Source organism: Melanostigma gelatinosum (genome assembly GCF_949748355.1).
Source record: "Melanostigma gelatinosum genome assembly, chromosome: 16".
In the NCBI taxonomy this organism is placed as follows: Eukaryota; Metazoa; Chordata; class Actinopteri; order Perciformes; family Zoarcidae; genus Melanostigma; species Melanostigma gelatinosum.
In genome coordinates this window covers 8,388,237-8,413,656 of record NC_136649.1, presented here as the reverse complement: position 1 = coordinate 8,413,656, position 25,420 = coordinate 8,388,237, and the positions used below count along the sequence as shown (strand labels likewise).

Sequence of the window (25,420 nt, the reverse complement as noted above, 5' to 3'; positions counted from 1 at the left end):
GCCCCACACATTGTGTAAGAGCTATTCTCAGTATCTTAATGGAATACAGTGGATTTGGTTAAATAAGTTGCATGAGCTGAAACTGAACATAATGTGTGTGGCTGCAGTAGTTATGTCCTTAAAATGATCTCTGCCATTTGTACTTTATTTCATCTTATTTTTTTAAATCATAAAATGTTTGACTTATCAGGGTTATCACCAACTAGTTCCAGTTCGTAAATGCCGGTTTGAATACTAAATGAGCAGCAGCTTGTATGCAAGGTGAGACTCTAAACACTCATGACTCACACATGCAGTGACTTTCTGTTTTGTAAAAGTTAATGATAAAAATGAGAAATAACACTTGACACCGTGTTACGTCACTTCTACCGCATTGCTGGCACCAAGTCCAATGATGAATACAAACACGGAGGAAAACAAGAAAAGGAATATTGTTGTCTCAAGTCACGAAGCCAAAAGTAAAGAGAGAAACTGTCTGCAGGTTTCTGTGAGTCAATGTTCTTCTCCCTGTTTGAACCAGTTGGGCAGCTACAGAGAGCAGAGATCCTGCTCCATCTGTGCCGTGAATAATTCAGTCAGCAGTGAGAAGCTGGTATACAGTGTGTGAGCAGACAGGCATTCCCGTGGGATTACGCCTCCTGGTCCCACCAGCGCCATGTGACCAAACATCGTGGGCTCCCGACAATAATCAAGCCTCGTTATACAGCCCGGGCACATCTTTCAGACGATAACTCGATGATCTTTCATTAAAAGTCAAACAGGAGCTGGAAAATAACAGCACAACAGGTTATATAGCGTTCTTTTTCTGGTTCTTTAAGCGCAAACAGTGAGTCTGGCTGCTAGTATTTAACAGTGGTATACTGTTAAAGGACAGTTTGCAGCTCCTTGATTTTATAACTGAGAAATTAAAAAAGTACAACTAATCATATATGTGTGTGAAATAATAATAACACTACAGATGCTAACGTGCAGGCAGGGAAGTGTTGGCTGAGTCCAGTTCATCTTTGCAGGCATCATGTGCGTATTATAAACAACAGAAAACATCATCACCGTCATTGATCGGACAATAAGACATCATCTAAGTACACTTTCTTGCTAAATGAGCTCATTACCCTCCATCTGTACCGAGGCTGTCGTTTGGTTTAATTGAACACAATGGACTTTGCATACAGTCATTTCCGTGCTGCGAAGAGCTTAATACATCATGGTGAATGAGCTCAGCAGTAATTTAAGGAGTGAACGATTTATTCTTTCTAATTGCTCAAAAACAGATCTATTTTTTTTTTTCTTCCTCCTTTGCATAATATCTCTTTTATCACCTGTCACGTCTTACTTATATGACCCTTCAGTCGTTTATTATAAAGTGAATGTCTGAGACGTTTGCAATACGGATTGTTGATTGTAGAGGATCGAGAACTGTACTGCATGTACTGTGCTCATATTGTTTCGTTTTTTATTTTAACACATGATTTATGGAAATTATTACCAGTTAACTGTATCACTCCTCTAATGACGCTTTAGTTTACTCGTCATGAGGAGTGCTGCGCACAGTGTTCAATCAGTGGTATCGTGTCTTTTGTGGTTCTGGAGGGAGCTTTCTGAAGTCTGACATAATAACCCTGATGTTATCATTGACATTATTTCAGCTTATGCTCATAGACTAAACATTTATAAAAGAAAACAAACATGTAGTTTAAGATGTGGACACATATCAGGCAGGGAGAGTCAAACCAAATGATGCCTTTGGTTGCATTATGGGAGTTTTATATTGGAGCTGAGAATCAGTATACATCGGCCTCTGTTTCTTTGATTGTGAATATATTTTCTCTCTCATAAATTGCTCAACTTTATGGATAGTTTCCCTTCAAGGCAGTATTTAGATGGAACTATATAACTAAACTTGACATGGCTATTTTAAATCCTAAAGAGTTCAACTTTGTTTGATCATTTTAAACCATTTCATTGTAGGTATTGTCATGTGTAAGTGGACCTGGGGTGGACACATCCTTTCCCCTTTCCACTGCATTCCACAATCCAAATCCCTCTCATCGTCATCCTCTCCTGCAGAGAATACAGAGCGGTGCATACGGTTGTTTTTTCTATCACAAACTCTGATGAAGTTTGTATGCAGTGTTCACACATAAAGTCCTCGGTGCAGCCTGCATGTTAGACTGTGAATACAAATCTCCTCTGAGAAGCCAGGCACTGTATTCACCGTTTCATCCCATAATTCACCATTTCATTTGCACCCGTGCTGATCCCCCACATTGTCCTTACGGACCACAGACATGCCGTGGCAATTTTGATTTCATTCTTCAGTCATTTGCAAAGACACAATCGTCTTGCATCAGTATTTGCAATGAGTCACACTCAACAGAAATGGCTTCAATGGGGGACCATTTACTTCCACTTTCCTGACTGGGTAAAGAGAGCGGAGCGAGTGCAGGGGCAGAATAAGTCTAGTCTGCCGGACTCACCGCTCATTTATCTGACTGGAGTTTCTGCAAGTTTAAATCCATGGCTCCGAAACATCAGCAGCCTATAACTGTGCTGTGTGTCGATAAATCCGTGGCGCTGTCCGTGGTGCTGAAGTAGCAGATAGATTCGTAACTAAGACCTTTTCTCTGAGTCCCGCCCTTCTGTCAGTTTCCTCTTGGATCTGTAACATTCTCTAAACAATATTCATTGCCGGGGGATTTGAAAATATAGCTGGGAAAAGGATCTTTCAAGTGCATCCCTACTATAGTTGGACAATCAACTCTACTCGCATGACAAAGTTCCCGTCTGTGTGGAGCGGCTCTGACAGGACAGCAGTTTGCACTGATGCTCCTCCAACATGCTGATACATGCATCCTTTATGGGGACCTTTTCAGTATTATAGAGCACTTCTGTCTTCTAATGTGCAACAGCTTGTGACCCCCTCTGTGTGGCCCAGATTACTGCAGGAGGTGACAGTCAATCTCCAGGAATTGAAGGTTGACTGCTCCTGAGCTTTTGTCCAGGGCCATGAATTGAAATGGTTCCGCTTCATTACTTCAGTATTTGAAGTCTGAAAGGGTTACAACTCTCGGCAGCGGTTGGAGATATTAAGCTCATTTGATTGCTCGGGTTGATCTACTATCAGAGAGACAAAACGGCGTTCTGATGGCTAAGACGGGAAGCCTTCCCTGTAACCGCGCCCGATGATGACATAGCACCTCCACGACATAGCAGCTCCCTCAGATCGTCTGCATCAAGAGGGTTCGTTCTGCTTTCACAAATCCTGTCGGCATATGTGATCGTGTTTGTATTCCGAACCAAACCGTATCTGCTGAAGTGTGCCAGTCAGTGTAGCGTTTAATGAGATCTGACTCGCCTGTGTGTCTGGAGTCTGTAATGACGCTGCACCTGAACCTGTTGCTATGGCAACAGACCGGTTGTGTCTCTACAGTGACACAACCCCTCTCTCTCTCTCTCTCTCTCTCTCTCTCTCTCTCTCTCTCTCTCTCTCTCTCTCCTGGTTCTTCTTCCGATCTACCTGCCTCTGTCTCTCTCATCTGTCTTGAACTGATGTTTTATATACAGTTTAAGGTGCATTTGAGTGTCACAGTAAAACATTCATTGTACTGTAAAAAAAAGCATCATGAAGCAACCACATTCATTGTGATATTTAACATGAACTCACTGAACGAATGAGACTGGTTCCACCGTCCTTTACGCTCTATGTATGTCCAGCCGTGTTTGCAGGAAATGTGATAAGTGAAAATGAGTTGTCTTGTTTACCACCATGTATGCATTTACAGCACCAGAATTCTTGCTCCCTGTCATTTTCATGTTAACATACTTTGCAAACATTTCTCCCTACAAATTAAAAGAACAGCACAACATTGTGGGAAATACGTTTAGCCATGATCTAATTTGTTGACCACAATTATGCCTACGTCTTTTGTGTGCTGATATTTGACTGCAGCGACTTTAACTTTGGTTTTCTGCGCGTCTCAGTCTCTCCAGAGGTGCTGGGGTTTCTGACAGCCATCGGACTCTTCATCATCCTCATGACCCTCCTGTTCTGGTACCGCAACAACAAGTTTGCTCGAGAGAACCCAGGGAGCCTTCAGTGCCTTGATGACTTCAGGAAAAAGAACGAGCTGCAAGGTGAGCCCGCGTTTACATACCTGCACTTTTGTGCACTTTTTATTTGCGCTCAAATTTTGCACATATTTCAACATGTCACGTACATCTTGGAGGCGTGTCATTATCATGCATTTCCCAAGGTGAATGGCATTTTTATACCCAATTGTGATGTATATGCCGATGTTAGTTTCCACTTTGGTTATGTACCCCACTTTACACCGTTTTTGGTGAGTTTAGGCCACTAGCTAATTTGAAATAGAAAAGCCTGACTTCTTGAAGCTGTAACATTTTGAGTTGTCTGTTCAGATATGTTCCCCATTCATCTGACTGCTGAGGACAGGACTGATATCCGACTATGTCCACAATTAACCAAAAGTAGAGGCACTTAAGTGCAACAAAAGCGTTTTTTTGTATATATATATATATATACCTAATAGATTTAAAGGATACATACATTAAAATATATTTTACACTTGCAGTTTAGGGCACAGATTCATAGCGGAACTATGGCCCTTCTTGGCCTCCTCCCAGGCCCTAGAAAAACCTAGAGGCAAGTCATTTGTGTCGTCCAGCTGATCCATAAAACCATGGACCCGTGCAACCGCCCGCACCATGAGGCCTGACCTCTGCATGGGGACATTGCCCACTGGCACTGGTCCTTCTCAACCCATGAAGGGATTACCGTTGCTCACAGATGTAAGGCCTGTTTACTTGTCATCCAGCCGCAGGGCTTCAGGAGTGTAAAAGGTTGGTGGCCCCAGGGAGCCCCGCACAGGGAGCTGGCTCTACCACCTGGTAAACATTCAGTTAAAAACAAACGGAGGCACGATTGTTCGTGGTGTCTTTGTTTGGTTCCTCTTTATCTGTTTGCGCAATGAATGATGTAACAAAAACATTTTTCATTGATTGTGTTAAATATGCAGTCTAGTCTAGAGAAAGAATATTTCTCTGCTGTTTTTGATCGATGCATCATCTATTTTCATTCTTTTTACTTCATGCTCTTGAAATGAAATGCATTTTGGAAAGACAGTTAGTTTGAAGACGGAGAGATTGTTCAGGCTGCGCCCGAAATGTGAAGTAATGTTAAAGCTCTGCTGCCCCTTGCTGGAACAAACGTGAAGTGGTGTTTTAGTGGTCGGTGGATGTAAAGAAGGGACGCTGTAGTTTTATTGACATACTAGAATGTATTGATTGTTCATCACCTGCTTTTCAGATGTTTTCATTGTTTCCCCCTCATGTGGGCCAAACATGAGACAACCCTCAGTAGAAGTCCAAATCAGTCCACCACACTATGTCACTACAGCCTCAGAAGCCACCACAGACACACTGAGTATTCAGCTTTAACAGAGTTTTTACATTATAAATATCCAACCAACTTCCATTCCACAATTTATTAATGTATTCAATATATTAATATTAATATACTTCTGTTACAAAACAAAGCACTTTGTTGCATAATGTGCTTTGTTACACATCATTTATAATTTGTTGGGCAGAGCTCCGAGGCAACGTCAGTGATGATTGCTCCCTTCTTTTGTTTTTATGGTTGTGTGCAAATATCAGTGACTCAAAAATGTCCGATGTGCGATGTTCAATGTGCCATCGTGCCACGAAGAAGAATGGCGTTGCGTTACCATCTGGCACGATCAGTTTTGGGTTGTGACCGTAAGCACGTCGCATACGAAGCATTCTGTATCTGCAGGCGTTCAGAAACTGAACCACACATGACAAATGTTGTTTCCTGCCTGATACATGGATTTTATGAACAAAGCAATGAATCACCTTCTGAGTTCAGCCCTGGACTAACATCACAGATATATGTAATTGTGTCCAGGACCCAAATATATTCAGCGTCTCAGAGTCACTTGACAAGGGAAAAAAAACCCTAAACATCATCTTTTGAGAATGGATGACATCGTGTGCCATGACGCCCAGAACCATAAAACAAAATGAATCACGACGTCTTGTAATTTTGTCAGTGAATTCAACACGTACAAAACAGTAGAAGGATGATTGAGATCATTTGGGGGCAGGAGAAATGAATTAGAATACAGAAAATAGCGTCGCAGGGTGAGTGTGCAGATGTCTCTTGAACTGCAGCACCTTAACAAAGCTGTGACTGAATGATCTGTAGCGCCCCGTATGAATGATTCAATCAGCAACAGCTGCCACAACGGTGCAGTGAATGGATGAATGGATTTCATACTAAAACAATAAGTTCATATCTTTTCCCCCCTAAATGTATGTGCCACGACCACAATAATTGTAATTCGTTTGATATTATGGGATTAATAAAACATTTAAACATAATGTTTTGAGTCTGGCAGCTTCAACACACAGTGGCAATTTAAAGGCCTTTACATAAGATGACTCAGTGAATCATGGCATTTACAAACAACGAAGGAACAATAAAAAGGAAAATAGAATCAAACAGAAAAGAGTAAAATTAGAAAAGAAAAGTAATACCAATAGACAAACCTAATAGTCCGGATAATGGAGCCCATTTTAGTCTGGTGAAATTACACACTTGATTTGTCCTTGAAATCTTTTTTTCTGTTTGCCTTTGATGAAGCAGTTCAGCAGACTTCCTGTGAAGTACAGGTTTGGTGCCAGTAGAGGCTGCCTACTGTCCACCTGTTACATCTCAGTCTGTCCCACAGGTCCGGGGCATTGATGGACCACTGAACTCTTAAATGGTTAAGTGTGAAGGACTGTAAAGGCTTGAAATGGTATAAATATGAATGAGACAGCACTTTGCAGTGACAACGTCACAACATTTTATGTACAATTGTTTGTTTTATATTTTTTACTCCCTGATTTGAACGTCTTCCAGGTCTCATGAGATGACTTATTTGTCAAATAATCAATATACTTGTTTTTGTCAAAACAGCTTTAATAACAAAATGAAAATAAACCAGGTGTGTAATATAGTCTATGCTTCCATTCCTCTGATTGCATGTGTCTTCATGTCCCATCTTTAATCCTTAATGTTTCTGTGTAAATTGAATATGACAGGCTAAACACATGGGCCGTCCTCTTTGTTTACCTTTTGTTTCTTTCGTCTCCGGCTTCCGCTGGTAACCCCGTCACATTTCTATGAATTGTGGGTAATTCCCCGAGGAAAGGGTTCTTAAAGAGCTCAAAAAGAAAAAGCCCCTCAAACACAGTGATTGGCATCGGGCCGCAGTAACCGGGCCATCTCTCTTTACTCCAAAACAGACAAGGCCTACGCTGACGCCGGCCTGCAGGGCTCGTCATCGGACAGCGAGGATGAAGTGATGGGTCAGTATCAGGAGGCGGTCAGCCGCTCCCAAGGCCTCCGGGGAGGAGCCAAGGCGGCCGCTAATACCAAACACGCAGGAGGTTTCAGGTGGGAGAGCCGGCAGAAGTACAGCCCTCTGACTGCTGACTATGACGGCTACAGCAGCGAAGCCTCGGCTGACGACGGTAGGCCCTGAACTGAAGTGGGAATTGAATCAAATGAAAAAAAAGATTTCTTCTCTGTGCTAGTATTCAGATAGAGAGCCGGGACAGCTTCAAGGTCATTGCTATTCATAATCTCTTTTATTACAGAAAGAAACAAATTGAATTGAATTTACTTGATTAACACAGAGATTTCCTCGTCATCACCGCAGTAAGCTTGAGCCAAATGCACAGACTCCTCTTCACCTCCGAACCAACAAACACAAATGCACCACACACACGCACACACACACACACACTGTCAGTTAATCCAGAGAGGTGATCAAAGCGAAGCTCCCGTTCAGCACACTCTCCGTGGGAGGGTTGTGAAGCAGTCAACTGTCTGCATAATCTACACAGCCGCAGCCTCCCACTTCTCTCTCTTTTTCTTTTCTTCTTCTTCTGTTTCCCATCTGCCCGACTCACCATCACAAGGCGTTCACCGGGGCGGATGGAAGGCAGGTTTTTCTTTTATTTCAAGAGCAAGTCACAGGAGAACACCGGCACTGACCTATTTGGATACGTCTTTTATTTGACACGCACACTTCATTTGTAGCCTGAATGTGAATCAGTCATTTAGCGCGTGTGTGTGACACACTTGACATCATACGATAGACTGCAGTCATTGTTATATGGGATTCATGTATTCAGGTGGTGCTACAATGAACGAGAGGCTGAGAAGATGAGTTCATTGAAAATAAAGTGAGAAAGTCTTGGAAAAGAAAGAAAGGGAAATACTGTCATTCACTTGATGGCTGAGTGTTGGATAAGACAGTCAACACCACTGTCACTGCAGCCTATTAGCTTAGCTTAGCATTAATAGCTTGCCTTGCACTGTTTAATGGTGACAAAATCTGCATACCGGCACCTCTGAAGCTCACTGGTTAACATGTTTTATCTTGTTTAGTTCGTACAACACACAAAATCACAGTGAGCTTTAGTGGTATGGGAGGTGGATTTCTTCATTTACCGTCAGATATAACCCGGCTAGCTTTTTCTACCTGTTTCCAGTCTTTATGCTAACCTAAGCTAAGCTACCTGGCTGCTGGCTGAAGTTGTATCTCTACCGGACAGACATAAGATTGCAGTCAATCTTATTGTTTTGTCAATAGCTTGTACCCAGATGTGAAACTATTCCTTTCAAGGGACAAAAAGGGCAAAAATAAAAATAGCATTTGATCTGTTCCGAGCTAATGTTTGACAAGAGCAAACTAGAACAAGATAAAATCAGGAAAATGTATCTATAAAAACAGTGACAAGAACTGTAAATGTAAAGCTGGATGCAATGGATTTTTTATTGAACAGGAGGTGATAATATCCTGCAGAGCTGTATCAGTCTTTAACAATGTGTTTTTGTTTTGACACATACAAAGATGCAAATCGGACAGGCTTGCGTTGAACACCCTCAGACAGAAATCAGCCGTGTTAATGTCTGCCGGTGCTTTTCAAAAGACGAAAACAATCGAATCTTTGCCAGCGTCCTCGATTGGTGAATCACATCTGAACCAGCCTTGTGTTATATAAGACAGTGGGTTTCAAGACAGAGTGGGTTTCAAGACAGAGTGTCTGGCGCAATCTATTTAAGGCAGCGTTTGAATGTGTATCGCTCAGTGATATTACAGAAAGATATGTTATGGTCATGTGTGTGGCATGTACAGAAACGGAGACATTGATTGCGTCATCTGAACACACAATAGCCTCATTTAATTTCCGTCTCGCAGCCACAGGAATTGTTTTGAGACGTAGAGGACATGAGCTAATCAGTGATTCTTGTCAAGCGTGAGAACACGTCGTCTTTAACACAGAACTGATCGACGGTTGTCCGCTTACAATACACGGCACATTCAGAGCCAGGTTATTCTTCACTGGCCTGCTAAATCTTATCAAATATTATGATAAATAAATCTAAATTAACAGTCAGTCAAATCTAACTTTGAACAGTAATATAGTTAAAGGAGACCACTATGTATGTGTATTCTTTTAAATTTTGGACCGTTTAAAACATGTTCGATACAACTATTTATTACTGGATTCATTGTTTTGTCTACAAATGTCTCAATAGTGAAGACGTGCATGATGACAAATTGAAATTGCTGTTTTTGTATTCACTAAGACTCCAAGATATTCAGCTGGATTTAATTATTTTAATCAATTAATCAAGAAATAATTTCAACTACACTTCCAACCCCCATGTCTATACCAGACCCGTTTGTTTCCTTCTTTTATTCAAATAAAAGTCCCAAAGACATTTAATTATGAGGTAATCTACAAGAGCAGAAGCAACGACTAGAGGGAAGTCTGAAATATTTCGCATAGCGTCGTGTAGCACAAACATGCTCTCTACTTCTGTTCATCTTCTCGAGACCCCTCAAATGTACCGTGTGACATATTGCTGCATGGGGTCCAACTGGCTGAGAAGATTGACCTCCTAAATGTCACCACGTGTGCCATGGGATCATGTTTGTCAGGACATTTGTTGTATTATTGTTATATTCTTAAATCAGGGGAAAATATGTGGAATATATTGTATGACTTTAATTTCAAAGAAGCAGTTCACACTGAATTCAATTGAATGAGTATTTTTTGGTGAAAGTCATCACTGACTTGTTTTCAATAAGATTACGCAGTCAGTGTTCCTCGTTAGAGAGAGAGAGGCAGGGATTTGAGTCATGTGTGCCCGACAGCAATCATTTGAAATTGACTTGCTCTATTTATATACACCAATATTTTAGCCATGAAAGGTCTTGTGCTTGTTTTTGTGTGAGTCAAAATGGCCTTAAAGGTTTGCAGGATTATAGAGAACGTTCAACATTTGAAGGCAGAGTATTTCACTGAGAGAACGTGTCCATGGAGGGAAAATTGGATACGTTTGTAGTTTCTCTAAACCTGTTTGGATCATCAGGTCATTGTAATCAGTTTTACTTGTAATAAGCAACACAGTAATATGATCTGTAGTCCAGAGAGGAAGTGGAGCGAGAACTCCGTTCATCCATGACTGCACTTGGGTTGAACGTATTAGAGGTTCGTTATTTTCCTCCCTGAGGTAAAGGCTTTGATGGCTGCGCTTTTCTCTGCCCACTAACTCAGCAAACGACAACGCTGTGACCTCACACCAGTCCTGACATCATGTCGCTCTTTCCCCCCAAACCCCCCCCCCCCCCCAAAACAAAAGACACTATGCGTAATGTAGACATGGGTAGTTGCCACGACATAGACGTCAAAGTGCACTTTGTTTCGAACGACCTGTCGTAAAAGTCGAATGGGGTCTGTGTTATTTTCTCTCGACTTCCCACTGCTGCGTGTTTGTCTGTGAATATGAAGAGCTCTATCCTCAGGACATATGTATTATACATGAGGACGATTGTGCAGAGACTGCAGTATCAGGCAGGGCGGGGTGCTCCGGTGGCAGCCTTCTTAAAATAGGAAGTGAGCAGTGAGAAAGAAATCATCTGAGGTTTGTCTGTGGACCAGCTTCCGCTCTCTTCTCTGAGGTTAGCGTGCTGTCATGGCCGCCCGATGAGGACATTGTTTTGCGTGGGCAACACGTCACTATATACAAATATTTATTTTTTATGAATTATTTCAGTGTCATTGAAATGATTCAGTCAAAATTGTTCATTGAAAATAAATGCTTGCCTTCATGATATGTTTTCAAACGTGTTTTCATCATGTTAACTTTGTCTAATAGAATCTTTTAAAGCGGACGTGATCAAAAACATTCGTGCGCATGTTGGCAAGTGATGTAGCGTTTTGTCCTTCCCATCTAGACGACTTAGCGAGCTTTAAACATTGAACCAAAACTGGTAACAGCAGCAAAATGTCAAGCTCTACTGAAGTCCCACAGGATCCGCTTGTTCAGAGCATCGTGTGTTTCAGTTTAACGAGTGACCGTGTTAACTGGTGACTTTAAGCGGAACGCCTCCGTGGTTTCTCCTCGTACAAATGGTTGGTGCAGATGAGTACTACAATCTAGTTAGCCAGGAAACAGTAGCATTTCCTGAAACATTTAAACATTTACAAACAAGAATTTGAGAAAACATTTCCCTTATTCCTGCTACTAGTCTTTATGCTAAGCTAAGCTAATTACATCCTAACAACAAGCGACAGTAGCATACTACATAAACTGATCCTGGCCTCTTGCCTAAAGGTGTTGGAGCCTTTACTGCTTTTATTATTGATAGCTACTGATTAACACTCGTGATGTTGTGGGTGAGGGGCCACTAGAGGAGGGGGTGTTTGTAGCCATGGAGAGGACAACGAGGCGCTGCTCTGCTCATTTGTCACCAAAGATATTTATACCTGAGTTTCACAGTCGAGATTCACAAAGCACAAACTGTTTCCCCCACGTACAGAGGTACGAGAAGGCAAAACAAGGCGACTGGCAGAACAGAGGGGAGGAAACTCTGTGAGGGAAGGGTGGGTTAGACGAGAGGAGGAATGGTAACCATCCCAATTAGCGGGCTGGAGAAAAGAGTAGTGCTTTTACACAGCAGCTTCCATCAAATCAACCGCCCCCGGCTCAGCAGGGGGGGAAAAAGAAGCTGCTCAAAATGGATTTGCTCCTTTTATCAAGCTCTCCGTGACACTTAGTTAAGACTCCTTTGCCTCCATCCTGCCACTGTTATGTGCCACTTTGAGGTGGCGTCTCACGCTGACGTTATTAAGAGTGAAAGTTTCAAGAACTTGGGAGAAAGCTGGAACAATGAGTTGGAGAGGCTTACGTCACATCAGAGGGTTGGTTCCAAGTTATGGAGACAGAAAAAGAAGACCCCCCCCCCCCCCACACACACACACACAAGTTATTTTCCTCTTCATCTTTTGTTTTCTTTTTCTTTTCTTTTTTTTGTTTTGCAAGAGACCGGGGTTTAAAGAACTCTTCGCCAGTGTCCCGATGGGAGTATTAGCATCGGCTGTTCAATTTTTGTGAATCCAAATTGGACAAGGGAGGCAGATTTGAGAATGCAGCTGACAACACTATTCAGGGTTCTTTATAAGTAGCACGGAGACTCTCAGTATAGCCTCATTCTCTGCCTTCCAGGCAAACTGAATCATTTAGAAAGGTGAGAGGCATGAAATCTGTGGCAGATTAAGAAGTGTTCAGTTTGGTCCTTTAATCTGATGTCTGATGATATCTGATGTTTTATTTAGGTTGCACATTCAAAAGACTCCTCTCAGAGAGCACATTATGCTCACAAGGATGGGCAGAATGAGCGCCACTTCACAGAGCGAAGATGAAATATAATGACAAATTGCAACGTGTATGCCTTGATGCTGAAGAATTACATGAACGATCAACATTACACCGGAATACGAGAACCTGAGTTATACCTAAGCATTGAGGTGCAGCTCCAGATTAAACCTTAATCTGTAAAATATAAAATAAGATAAAATGGCAAAGCAGAAGTACATAATATGCAATAATGTCTGTGTAAAGCTTTAGTAATGAGTAATGTTTGTCTGAATCACTTTGAGTTACCCCGTGCATGAACTGTGCTATACCAATATAATTGTATTGCCTTGCTTACGGTGATGGCTGTGGTTGAGATGCCTACAGTCATGCCTGCTTCGGCAAAGCGGGGCCTTGAACTAAAAGTGAATGTCAGTATGACATACCATTGACAAAAGAGAATGGGAAAGTTGCACTCTCCTAACTCTGACGTTTTTATTTCACTTCACTGAAACAGATCAATATATGGCAAATTGCATTCTTTCGGATGAATAAGAACCCTGATCCTAGGATACTTAACAATATGTGCATAATTGTGACCCTTGACCCCTCTGCTGACTTCCCTCCAACCAGCCAACTGCATCCAGAGGATGAGACGAACGCCGCCGCTGGACGAGCTCCAGCCCCCTCCTTATCAGGACGAGAACGGCTCTCCAAGGATGTCCTGTACGCTGTCGGACCTGGGGGATGCCAAGTGTGATCTGTCCTATACCAGCGGCAGTCCCCACCTGTCCTTTGGCAAATGCCCCAGTGACTGCAGCGACGGCCACGAGACCGAGAGTTACCTCAACAAGGGCTACGAGGAGGATGTGCCCAGTGACAGTACAGCTGTCCTCAGCCCAGAGGTACCGGTGGTTCAAGATATGACCACAGATGTACAGATTGAGGTTTTTTTTACTGAACATTGACCATCTCATTGGTTTCTTCAGGACATGTCAGCCCGTGGATCAGCAGCTCGCCTCTCGAAAGGTTATGAACCAGATCCACTTGCAAAATATGGCACTCTAGACGTGGTGTTTGACTTCGACTCAGACGACCAGCAGCTGGCGGTCACCATCGTGGCGGTATCGGATCTTCCCGCCCTGAAACGCACGGGCAACATCTCCTGGCAGGTCCACCTGGTGCTGCTGCCCACCAAGAAGCAGAGGGCCAAGACGGGGATCGCGAGAGGCCCGTGCCCGATCTTCACCGAGACCTTCCGCTTCAGCCACGTTGAGTCGGAGATGATCAGCAACTACGCCATCCGATTCCGCCTTTACAGTGTGCGGCAGATGAAGAAGGAGAAGGCTCTCGGGGAAAAGGTGTTTTACCTCACCAAGCTCAACCTTCAGGGCAAAGTGTCAGTGCCAGTCATATTAGACCCCTGCTGCGCTCTCCCGGTGAGTAGGATCAAAGCAGGTGTTGGCTTTCAGGCGCTCTCTCAACACCTCATTAATTATGCCTCTACATTTATCGATCTTTCATGTGGTTGCATAACATTTTCAGAATGAGGTTATGATTTCCAGCGTGAGGGAAGATAAAGATCTAACCAGCTCCTTCTGTTTGAGTTGTTGGTTTAACGTGTCTGAGGGATAGATGGTAGTGCGCCTCTTTTTTCACATCAGGGAATAATACAATCACTTGAGTTGTGCTGGTTTGTTTTCCTTTTCCTAGGCTTTAAAATGTTCAGATTCAGATTACAAAGAGGTAATGCAGCATATGCATATCTCAAACCACAAGGGACCATTAACATTCGGGGTGTAACGGTTCACAAAACTCACGGTTGGGTTCGGTACGATACAGTGGAGCCACGGTTCGGTACAGTAGAAAACTATAAATGCCAGAGAAATGTACTTGATTTTAAAATATATTTATTCATTACAACTAACATCATGAAGTTATTCTTTGACTTTGAACAATGATGGAACTATACCTGAGTGACTCATCTTCTGGGGTGTCTTCTTAGCAACACATAAGCATAAAAAACAAAAACTGCTCCTTAATGTTATGTAGTATTGTTACTTACATCTAAATTATTTTTTAAATTCATTTTAAATTTTTTTTATTCAAACGTATTTGGTTCGTCATGCGTACCGAACCGTGAGCCTCGTACCGAACGGTTCAATACGAATCCGCGTATCGTTACACCCCTAATTAACATACTGTATATTCAACAAGGAAGTAGTCCTATATTGGTTTACTGGCCTTCTATTGCTTCTCACAGCACAGTTGTTTTGTGTTTTGGCAAAAGAGCAACATATGGTGTTGAGAAATACGTAATCAAGTCATATTGGTCATAAAAGTCAATTGTCAGAAGAAGCCAAATAGTGTCATCAGAATTATTGTACACTGGGCTTTGCAAATGCTGCTGATAGTGTTGGGAACTAAAGTGGTAATAGGAACGAATAAACGTTTGTGATATCGCTATATTGTTAGATAGGGGAGCGGTGACTGTGATTTTTGTGATTCTTGAGTTAACCGATGAATCGTTGATAACGGGCGAAGTTTAAAAGAAAGTAGCAGAGGACAGGTCCAGAGCAGAGGCCTTGGCTACTTCAATTATTGTTTCAATGTATGTTTTAAATCTCCTCTACTTTTTGTGAAAATTACCTTATCAAGACATCAAGTCTCCGGACACCAGGATTGTGGGTAGCGTCCAGTGAAAAAACATGATATCTCTGCTTAGAGTATCCTCGACGGAGTTTCTGTACGAGAGCGCAAATCTTGAGTTAACCGATGAATCGTTGATAACGGGCGAAGTTTAAAAGAAAGTAGCAGAGGACAGGTCCAGAGCAGAGGCCTTGGCTACTTCAATTATTGTTTCAATGTATGTTTTAAATCTCCTCTACTTTTTATGACTGAATTTGATTTCTTACACTGTTTCTTTAATTGTTTTTAAATCTCCTTTTCTTTTGCCTTATGTTTTGATGCTTTTAATGGTTTTATGTGAAGCACTTTGAATTACCTTGTTGTTGAAATGTGCTATACAAATAAACTTGCCTTGCCTTGCCTTACACGCACCGGTGAATCATTTTCCGAACGTCTGCAAATGTTTTCAGGGAGGTGAATCCCAGGTCAGCCTCTCCGACATGACATGCAGTGAAAGCGCCTCATCATTCCAGTCAGTCAGTCAGACTTCCACACCAGAGATCCTCGTGGGCCTGGTGTACAACGCCACAACAGGTCGTCTCTCTGTGGAGATCATCAAAGGCATCCACTTTAAGAACCTGACTGCCAACAAGCCACCCAGTAAGTACGCTAAAACGTTTTGTTTGAGTCGTTGCCAGAAGAGCAGTGAAGCGTGTGAACCATTTTTCAATCTGTATCAGATGGGGGGGGGGGGGTTGGGACAAGTCGAGCCTGTGCATAGGGATGTATGTTTAGGCAGCCTATGTGTATCATGTGATAACGCCACTCGAGTCTGCTTCTAAAGCAAATGTCACAACCAATGATGTTGTTTTGCTACACCAAACTCCAGTCAAAAATGTTAGTTTTTACAGATTATAAACTATATTGTCAGTATACAACTCCCCTTTAATTTATTACATTTGTAAATGGCATTTGCATACTTATAGAAAACAAAGACATTGAATCATTCTTGGGAAAATGTGGTCAAAACTGACGTGAGGGACCTTTTGTTAAATATAAATTAGCGATTTGCTTTAATTTTTCCATCTGAGACTGAGCCGGAGAGAAGCTCTGCACAGCTTGTAACTTGTCCCGCTGAGAGATAGTCCGCTCTATCTCAGCTGCACTACCTCTGGTTTGATCCCTGGTTCCCCTCATGTACTGGTCAGTCTCCAGGGGTCCGAGCAGCAAGTTCAAACAAACAAAAACAACGTTGTTGGCCTTCTGACCCTGTTTCTCTTTCCTCGCATCTTCTGTTGTGTCTGCACCTGAAGTTCTCTCTCTCCTTACGACCTTTTTGACATCTTGGTCCGTTGTTTTTTTCTTACTGCTGTCCAACCCTTGTTGTCAGACGGGCTGTTCTGTTGTCTAAAACACTTGATAGGTGGACAGGTTTATATTATCAGAGGTAAGTCTCTGTCCTGCCGCAAAGTGACGTGCGATCGCTGTCGAATGCTGAAACCATCTTCATGGATGCAGTCAATCAAACACAAAGTGTTTTCCAATACGGTTCTTTGACTTTTCGAACTATTTTTTGTACTAATTTGGTTTCCATAATCGTATCTGTTAAACATGTTTTGCAAAAAAGTAGTTTGTGAGGAAAACCGAAGGATGTGACAACCAAAAAATGAATGAATTAAGTCATTGATAAGTGTGTGATGAGAGATGAGAAGGACAGCTTCATATTTAGCAGACAGACATGAAAGTTCTAACAATCTTCTCAGATAAGATTATACAAAAAAAAAGCATTCAAAAGCAATAGCATTATGAACTACAGCAGTTACTTCACATTTCCATTGTTACTCCTCCACACACACTTTACAATCGAAGCACTTATCCATGAAGATGGCCGCTTGCTGTTGCCTTCATTTTTCAATGTGCATGTTGCATCCGGCCCTGCAACCGCTCTCGCTGCCTGTGCCGTGTCACTCTTCTGTGTTCGTGTGCCAGTGATGCCTGCAGGTCTTTCATGCTTTCACTCCGAAGTAACACTTTTCATGCTAAACTTAATCCGGTTTGCTTGGTGGCCGGTGGCAAAGCTGGAAGGAAATGCCGTGTGCGTCATCGACTGCTGGCTTTATTCAAACGGTACACTTCGGCATGCTTTGGGTGTCATTTTGCATTTTTCCAGCTCTGCTTACAGCATATGCAAACAGAAACAGGACTTCTGTGACGGAGCGGAGCAGAAATATATTAATCTGAAAGACTCACCGCACTGCCCCCCCCCCCCCCCCCCCAGTTAATTGCCGTGTTCCTTGTATTTATAAATGTCAACTTGACAAGCTGCCAGATTTTGATATTGTTTGTGCTTTCCTGAATAGCATATCCACATAACTGTATACAAAATTGCGTTTAGAAAAAAGTCACATCTGGTAACACTGAAAAATCTTCTTTTTTTTTTTGCAAAATCCTTATGAAGGCCTTGATTGACTTTGTGCGTCCCACAAAGTGGAGAGAGCGCGGTGAAAGATGCAGAGCAATTTTAGAGCTCCTTTTCTGCAATTTCAAAACAGTGCCAAGCCGACAAGTCAAGTTAATCATCAGTCGCAGCCCCTCTCATTCAGCGACAATGCCAAAGAGCCATGCATCACCGCTACTGACCACTTAAGACATCCACAGCTCCACAGAGCCCATTCAGCAGCAGTCGAAAAAGAAATCAAGGCTATTTTTTTTTTTCACTGTGCTTTTATGTCAAAGAGAGCAACTGAATGTGTGATTCAAGGCGGCGAGCGAAGGCGTTGGAAGGCAGCTGGCACTCGACAGCATGAAAGCCTCGGCAATTCATTCCCTATACTCCCACTTAGACAGGAGCATAATGCACAGCATTACTGTGGAGTATGGTTGAAGACGAGGGGCGAAACACTCTCAAAGACCCATTGTGATTGCCAGTCTTGCCTCGTTTACTTTCCGCTGGGTTTGTGGGCCTCGGTTTACACCTGAAATTCTGCATGGGAAAAAATGAGGAGTGGAAAAGGAAACCGTGAATGCTGAATCACTTGATAATACCAGTGTTTTCTTTTCTCCTTCATTTGGGAATGATTCTTTGGAATGTGCACTGATTTACAATAAAATAGAAAAGCTGGAGAAAAAGATGGGAAATGTCACACAGAAGAAGATTATCAGTGTGAAACACGTCCAAAGATGATGTTTTCTGTTCAATACTAAAGATATTGAGCAATTTTTGTTTCATTTATAAAATGTAATACCGTTGTCATGGCCTGTTAGAGTTGCGCACCAGTCACTTAGTGCACGTTTGAACAATCTCATTTGTATGCGGCAGGCATGCATCACATTTTGGACATTGGACCGTCTTTTGGGACGCTGCCCTGGGCTCTGAAAGTCTGTGCACACGTTATGTCGTGACACTGACATTATGTCAAAGTCAGAGGAAATAATAATAGCTCCTGGAGGGCTGTCCTGATGAGGAACATTTATTTTGGATGAAGCTCCTCGCCCTCTGTGCAGACGTGTTGCTAACTTTCTCCGGCCCATTTTTCATCCTCACCAGCATCCCCCCCTGCATCAGGTTATAGTAGACATAGTTGCATAGCAACAGGACAGAAGTAACGCTCCTTGCACCCTTTGAGTTCTCGCTCTCTGTCATCAGGAACACACACAGCCGCGTTGTGTGTTTGATCAGGAGAAGAAGAAGAAAAAAAAAAACCTGCATCCCATGTCGGCATGATCTTATACAGCAACTGCTGCATTATTACGAGAAGAAACACTTTGTGGGGAAAATGGGTCATACAGAGAAAGCACAGCTGCAGCAGGTAGAAGTGCAACTCAAAGACAATACCACTGGAGAAACACAAGGATTTTGCATGACTGATCCAGTTAAGGTTTCTAAAGGTCTACATCATTTCCCCTGTAATTGTTTCCTCCACCTTGTTTCTTACTCAGATACATATGTTAAGCTGACCTTACTGAACTCCATGGGCCACGAGATGTCCAAGTGTAAGACGTCCATCTGTCGAGGGCAGCCCAACCCGACCTACAAGGAGACGTTTGTCTTCCAGGTCGCTCTTTTCCAGCTGTCGGACGTCACGCTCATCCTCTCCGTCTACAACAAGCGCAGCATGAAGCGCAAGGAGATGATTGGCTGGATCTCGCTCGGCCTCAACAGCTCGGGGGAGGAGGAGCTCACCCACTGGACTCAGATGAAGGAGTCCAAAGGACAGCAGGTTTGCCGCTGGCACAGTTTGTTGGAGTCCTAGCAGCAAGAGGTCGGCGAGCGAAGAGAGAGAGAGAGAGAGAGAGAGAGAGAGAGAGAGAGAGAGAGAGAGAGAGAGAGAGGATAGCTGCACAGAGCAGTTGTCATTCAGCTGGGATAGAGGAGCGTGACGGACGTCCAGGGATCCAGGGTCAGTGGAGATGAAGGAAAAGACACCAACATGTGTCTACTGGTGTTCAACTTGGCATTTTTCGTGGCACTGTTTGCAAAATCACTGACAGCCATTGATTAGTCATACGGCCAGTAATGTGATGTCATTTGTATTTATTTCTTTCCATGGATTGCCTTGTAATGAACTTTAAGTTTCTGTCGATGGCACTCTGTTTTTGTGTGTTGAACGGGTTTAGCTGGGACCTGTTCCAAGAATGCGGCTCCGGATAAAGCTGTTGAGCAAATTACAATGTGATCATTTTGTTAGTATACACCTCCAGCTCAAACAGCCGACATCAGGATTATCCTTAATCTCATCGGAGAGGTTTAAACATGAAACTATGGGCACACTCTTTCGTTGTTCTCCAACTTGTTCAAGTTTAAATCATGAATTAAAGGGTTGACCAAGGACAAGTTCCCTTGCAGAGGCCAGAACAGGACGTGCATTTCCACTTTTCACATCAGTAGTTATTTCCCACTTTGTGCTGGACTTTGCGCCGCCATTGTTAAAGGCCTTTAAAAACCTATTTTCTCAGCGTGATCCCACCTGAACATAACATATTGCACTGAAGCTCGAACAGTTCTGGTAACTTCACATGAGGCATTGCTAAATCTGCGTGCTCGCTCCTTGTTGTTCTCATTCGTTTGGTCGTGGCTCGCCTGCAAAAAGGTGACATCGTGTCATGCCGTGCCATGCACTTGTCAGAGTCAGGCAACATTTGAATCAAAATCTGATGGCAGGTGTGGGATTGTTTGCTTACGTTAGTGCCTCAAACACACCACAACCACATTGTTTGAGTGGCTAACTCTGAATGAATGGTGACTAAGAAATGATATATGAACTTTGACTGTTTCTTGGTCATTGATTAATGACTATTTATTGTTTTGGAGAAGTACTTTGAAAGCTTTAAGCTATTTTCATGGAATGAGAATCCACAGCTAGCTACTTTTAACAACTCTCTGTCTACACCAGTGAAAACAACAACACCAGTAAACCTTTCTACTAATCTCTTGAGTTTGAATTGCTCCAGATGTCTGTTGTTTAAGCCTGAGGTGTGGCTACACGAAGCTCCCACACTGGTCCTTCTAGCTCCCCTATTCATCATGTATTAATCACAACCAAATCTATTTTTATTTTTTTTTTGGGGCTAGAAATGTAAATCACTTCCTCCTTCCAGGGAAGACATTAGTGAGACAAATTGCTTGAATTGAATATGGATGCAATTTAGGTTAAATCACCGTGTTGTTGATGACTCTGATTATTACTTTGCCAAAGCTTAATTCGCCAACGTCCTAACGTTTCTACTTGAGATTCATTGCAATTATCTGACGCATTAAAAGTGGCCATTTTGGGTAGGTTTCCAAAAAAACCGAGAAAGACCTAATTTAGAGACTCGAGCTGAATTACAACACTTTCGCGGATCACTCTCAGTCGACACTGTGGAGGCAAAACACCTCACCGTTGCCTGAGCCTCAACTTAAGGAAACAAAACATCAACTCAATCATTTTAGACATTTTGTTGTCAGGCAAATCAAACTCACGACATAGAACCCGACAGCGGAAGTGTCGTGGCTGATGTTGAGTCGTAGTTCAGCAGCGATCTCTCGCAAGATATTTGCATTTTTACATTGTTAGATATCTTTTAGAAAACACCAGTTTGTGAAAACACTGACAGACATGTTATATATATATATATTTATGTATATATATATATATATATATATATATTTATGTATATATATATATATATATATATATATATATATATATATATATTTAGGTATATATATAGATATATTTATGTATATATATATTTATGTATATATATATATATATATATATATATATATATATATTTAGGTATATATATATATATATATTTATGTATATATATATATTTATGTATATATATATATATATATATATATATATTTATGTATATATATATATATATATATATATATATATATATTTAGGTATATATATATATATATTTATGTATATATATATATTTATGTATATATATATATATATATATATATATATATATATTTATGTATATATATATATATATATATGTATATATATATATATAATAGAAAAGCGTAGTAGTTGCTGTGGTGGTTTGTGTGATCTTGAGTTTCCATCCCCTACTTAAAAGTCACACAGAATGTCAAACACTTATTCTAAGACATTTAAGACACTTTTTTATTGATGGGTATGTCTTGAATTCAAAAATAAGAAAATGTCCCCGTCGCCCTCTTTTACCTGCTCTGGTGCTAATAAGTCCTGTGGCTGCACACGCACGGAATCCCTTTGCCTTATGGTTTAGTCGGCACATCCGTTTCTGTAAGTGGACCCGGTACAACAAGAAGACACAGACACACCCTCAGAGCACACGGACCTGCGTCCATACAGAAACGCACACACACAGCACCACTCAGCCTCACCGGAGGGCAATTCAAACTGTTTCCATTGGAGCCACAGTGTGCATTGACAGACTTGCAGAACGTCGACAGGCGGATGGGTTGTGTACTTTTTAGCCGGGGCGACTTCCTCACGTCATTTACACACAACAGAAATATACACATATATACTCTTTACTGTGCCTGTGTGGTTTTGGTGAAAGCTAGCTTTGTGCAGTGTTTACCAAGTTCATATGTACGGTCGCGTGTGTGTGTGTGTGTGTGGGGGGGGGGGGGGGGGGGGCTGTGATATAGGTAGTTGTGGCATTTTCTCGTTGGGTGTGAATGTATCGGTATTTAGAACAAAGTAACCCACTTCTTGATCGTCTGCCATATACTTTATATACAGTAAATGTTTTCATATCTATTTTTGTATCGATAATGACAGTTCCACAGTGGATCAGATTATTAACCCACCCTGTGAGCAATACCAGTGTGAATTGCTGTTGTTTATTCTGGTACTTTATTCAATGTTTTAGGAGGAGAAAGTAACACAGTTATGTCTTACAGCTCTGGTCCTCTTCACATTCCCTTCGGAGCTCCTCTCCAAACAATCTGTCGAGACTTTTTTTCTTTTTCTTTTTTAGCTTTGATACTTTTTAACAGTGTGAAACAGAAGCACAGCCTTTTACAGCACAACCGCGAAACACACAGAGTGAAAGACGGCACGGCAGCGGCTCACCTGTGTACGTGCAGAGAGACATCAAATCGTTTGAATCCAAAAGTCCAAATCCACTCTTGCAATATTTGTTTTGTTATCAGCCTGGATCATTTGATTTGACTTCAGTCAATTAATTCTTATGCGTCGCTGTTTGACAGCCTGCAGGAAGTGTTGATTCAACAGAAGGTGTGCAGGAATGCAACAGATCTTTCACCCCGTCAGTGGGTGTGTGACAGTCAAGACTGCATTAGTTGCCTTTTGTGCATCCTGAATTAACAAACATTGGTGACAAAAAGGTTATTCAACAACCCTTTGCAGAAATAAATGAAGTGAGAAAGAATTAGCAGCTGACAAACTCTCACTTTCCCTATATGTGCCACACATTGTTGGTGTGATTAAAGTGCCACTTATTTTCAAGACCTCTTGCTACCAACCTGTGGAAGTAAAAATAGGTTATCAAGTTATGCTATTTATTCAGTGATATTTAAATGCCAACATTATGTTTACAGTAAGATCGGGTTATTTATTACAACTAGGTCAGCTGTGTTTAAATGCAGGCTATTATGGCCTTCAGTTGCTTCTGTGCAAACCAACACAAAGACCTGAGTAACTTCCAGCTCTTTGTTCTGCAGATCTTTCACAAGATGTGTTCCACGAATAGGTTTTTTTAAACAGTACGTTTATGCTTTGCAGTATTGTTTCTTTTGTATTGATTTCTTTTGAAAAATGCTGTTTTTTTTAATGCTGGTTTCAATTGGTGATGTTATTTATTTTTTCCTATTTATTTGGAAACTACCCATGCCTCCGCCGGCATTGGTGCCTTACTGTTTTTCACTCAGCAACCTTGTGTCACAGTGTCTTAATGTACTTCTACTTGTACTTTTCTTCTGTACTTCAGGCTGGGTTTGATTTGTAAAATATCTTGTTGATAAGTTGATTTGTGATAGAGAGAATTTATATGTGATATTATTGTTTAAAGAAAACAAAAAAACACACTTGTGTGGGAGCAGTTTGTTGTCCATCTCATCTCACCCATTCACCCTAAAGCAACTACACTCGTGTTATATGAGCAAACATCTATGTACTCTTTCGTTTTCTTTTCATACGTGAGGTAAAATAGTTATTTTGACAAAACGTCCCCATCGCCACTAAACAACCAACAGGTGGAGCAAGTATTGCATTTTGCTGCTTATTTGGCAGTGTTTTGCAAATTTGACCTTCACTAATTTTATACAAACTTTGAATTCTCTCTTGTCTGAAAGCAGATTGCCTTCAGCTCTTGTGGGGAGAGGTTGACTTGTACGGTGGTGTCTCATTTGAAAACATTTTGTTTTGCCCTAATGGTAGAAGTTGGTGGTGAAATCTAAAAAAATATTCAAGGCAAAACTAATTTGTTTTAAAGAAAATGGTTTTGGAAAATTGTGCGATAAGAAATTATGACAATGGCAGTATACAAAATATGTTTGTTATCTGGTGGATAGTCATTATATCCATTACGCCTTCTTTATTTGAGTACAAATTAGATCATGTTGTTTGTTTTCTTAAAAAGAATACATCAAAATCAAAAGGCGTGACAATAGGGAACACTTGGGAGCAGTGTTCCCTCTCAGCTGATCATTTTGTGAGCTACATTTGATCACACAGACATGCCATAGGTTTTTGTTCCACTCTGCAGAGACTCTGCTGTGATGTAGGTCTGAGTGAATTGACGCCCCTGCTTTGTGTGATCCTGCCACAAACCTTAATCTTTCAGTGGTAGTTGTAGCTATAAAGCAAAGGTAAAAAAGAGAGAAAAAAGAGCAAGATCAGAGATGCTGTTTTTACAATTAACGGCGTTCTCCAGCACATTCCACAGCTGAACACAGAACAAAGGGCCCAGGGGGAGAAATGCTGGAAAATAAGATTCAGTGGCTGCGGCTGAATCAAAGGGGAAATGCATGACAGATGAGAGGGGCTCGCTCCCTCCCCTCTTTTTGTCGGTCACATCCCTGCAGAGCAGATCTACAACACACAACCCATCTATAAAAAAAAGTGTTAGATTGCCTTCATGTCCTCACGGAATTATGACTATTACTGATTCCGTTCACACGCTCAAACACATTGGTATTAATGTGACATCCAGGAGATGTAAGGGCATTTCCACAAAGGTAAATGTGCCAGTATGTGCTGAAACATGGCGATGTTGATGGCTGAGTAGTATTAATTGGACATACAAACGTACCGGAAAATAATGAACTCATAATAATAATAATGGAAAGACCTATTCCATAATTAGAGTTGAAATGAGTCGATGCAGTCGATCGGGAAAACAACCTGCGACAATTTCCGAATGGAGATGCAATGAGTCGTCACCGACTATTCAGTTCAAACTTGAGGGCCAAGAAGGAAGAGGGGGAAATTCCGAGCCGTACGTGAACCCTCCAGCAGTAGTTGGCTGGAAGGGATGAAGCTGCGTTGCTGGTGTTGTTTTCTACGCCACATATTCATGTGAGCTGTCGAGCGA

The 25,420-nt window shown here is 41.7% G+C and overlaps 1 protein-coding gene across 1 annotated transcript; it reads left to right on the top strand.

Moving 5' to 3' along the window:
• Positions 1 to 4,019: 4,019 nt before the first annotated feature.
• syt14a (synaptotagmin XIVa) lies at positions 4,020 to 19,623 on the top strand (the record flags this gene model as incomplete). The annotated part of the gene is made up of 7 exons (XM_079287072.1): positions 4,020 to 4,134; positions 7,333 to 7,560; positions 13,376 to 13,647; positions 13,732 to 14,181; positions 15,841 to 16,030; positions 16,761 to 16,817; positions 19,310 to 19,623. The coding sequence occupies exons 1-7, from the start codon at positions 4,035 to 4,037 to the stop codon at positions 19,621 to 19,623; spliced, it is 1,611 nt and encodes a 536-aa protein (XP_079143198.1). The 5' UTR covers positions 4,020 to 4,034.
• Positions 19,624 to 25,420: the final 5,797 nt, after the last annotated feature.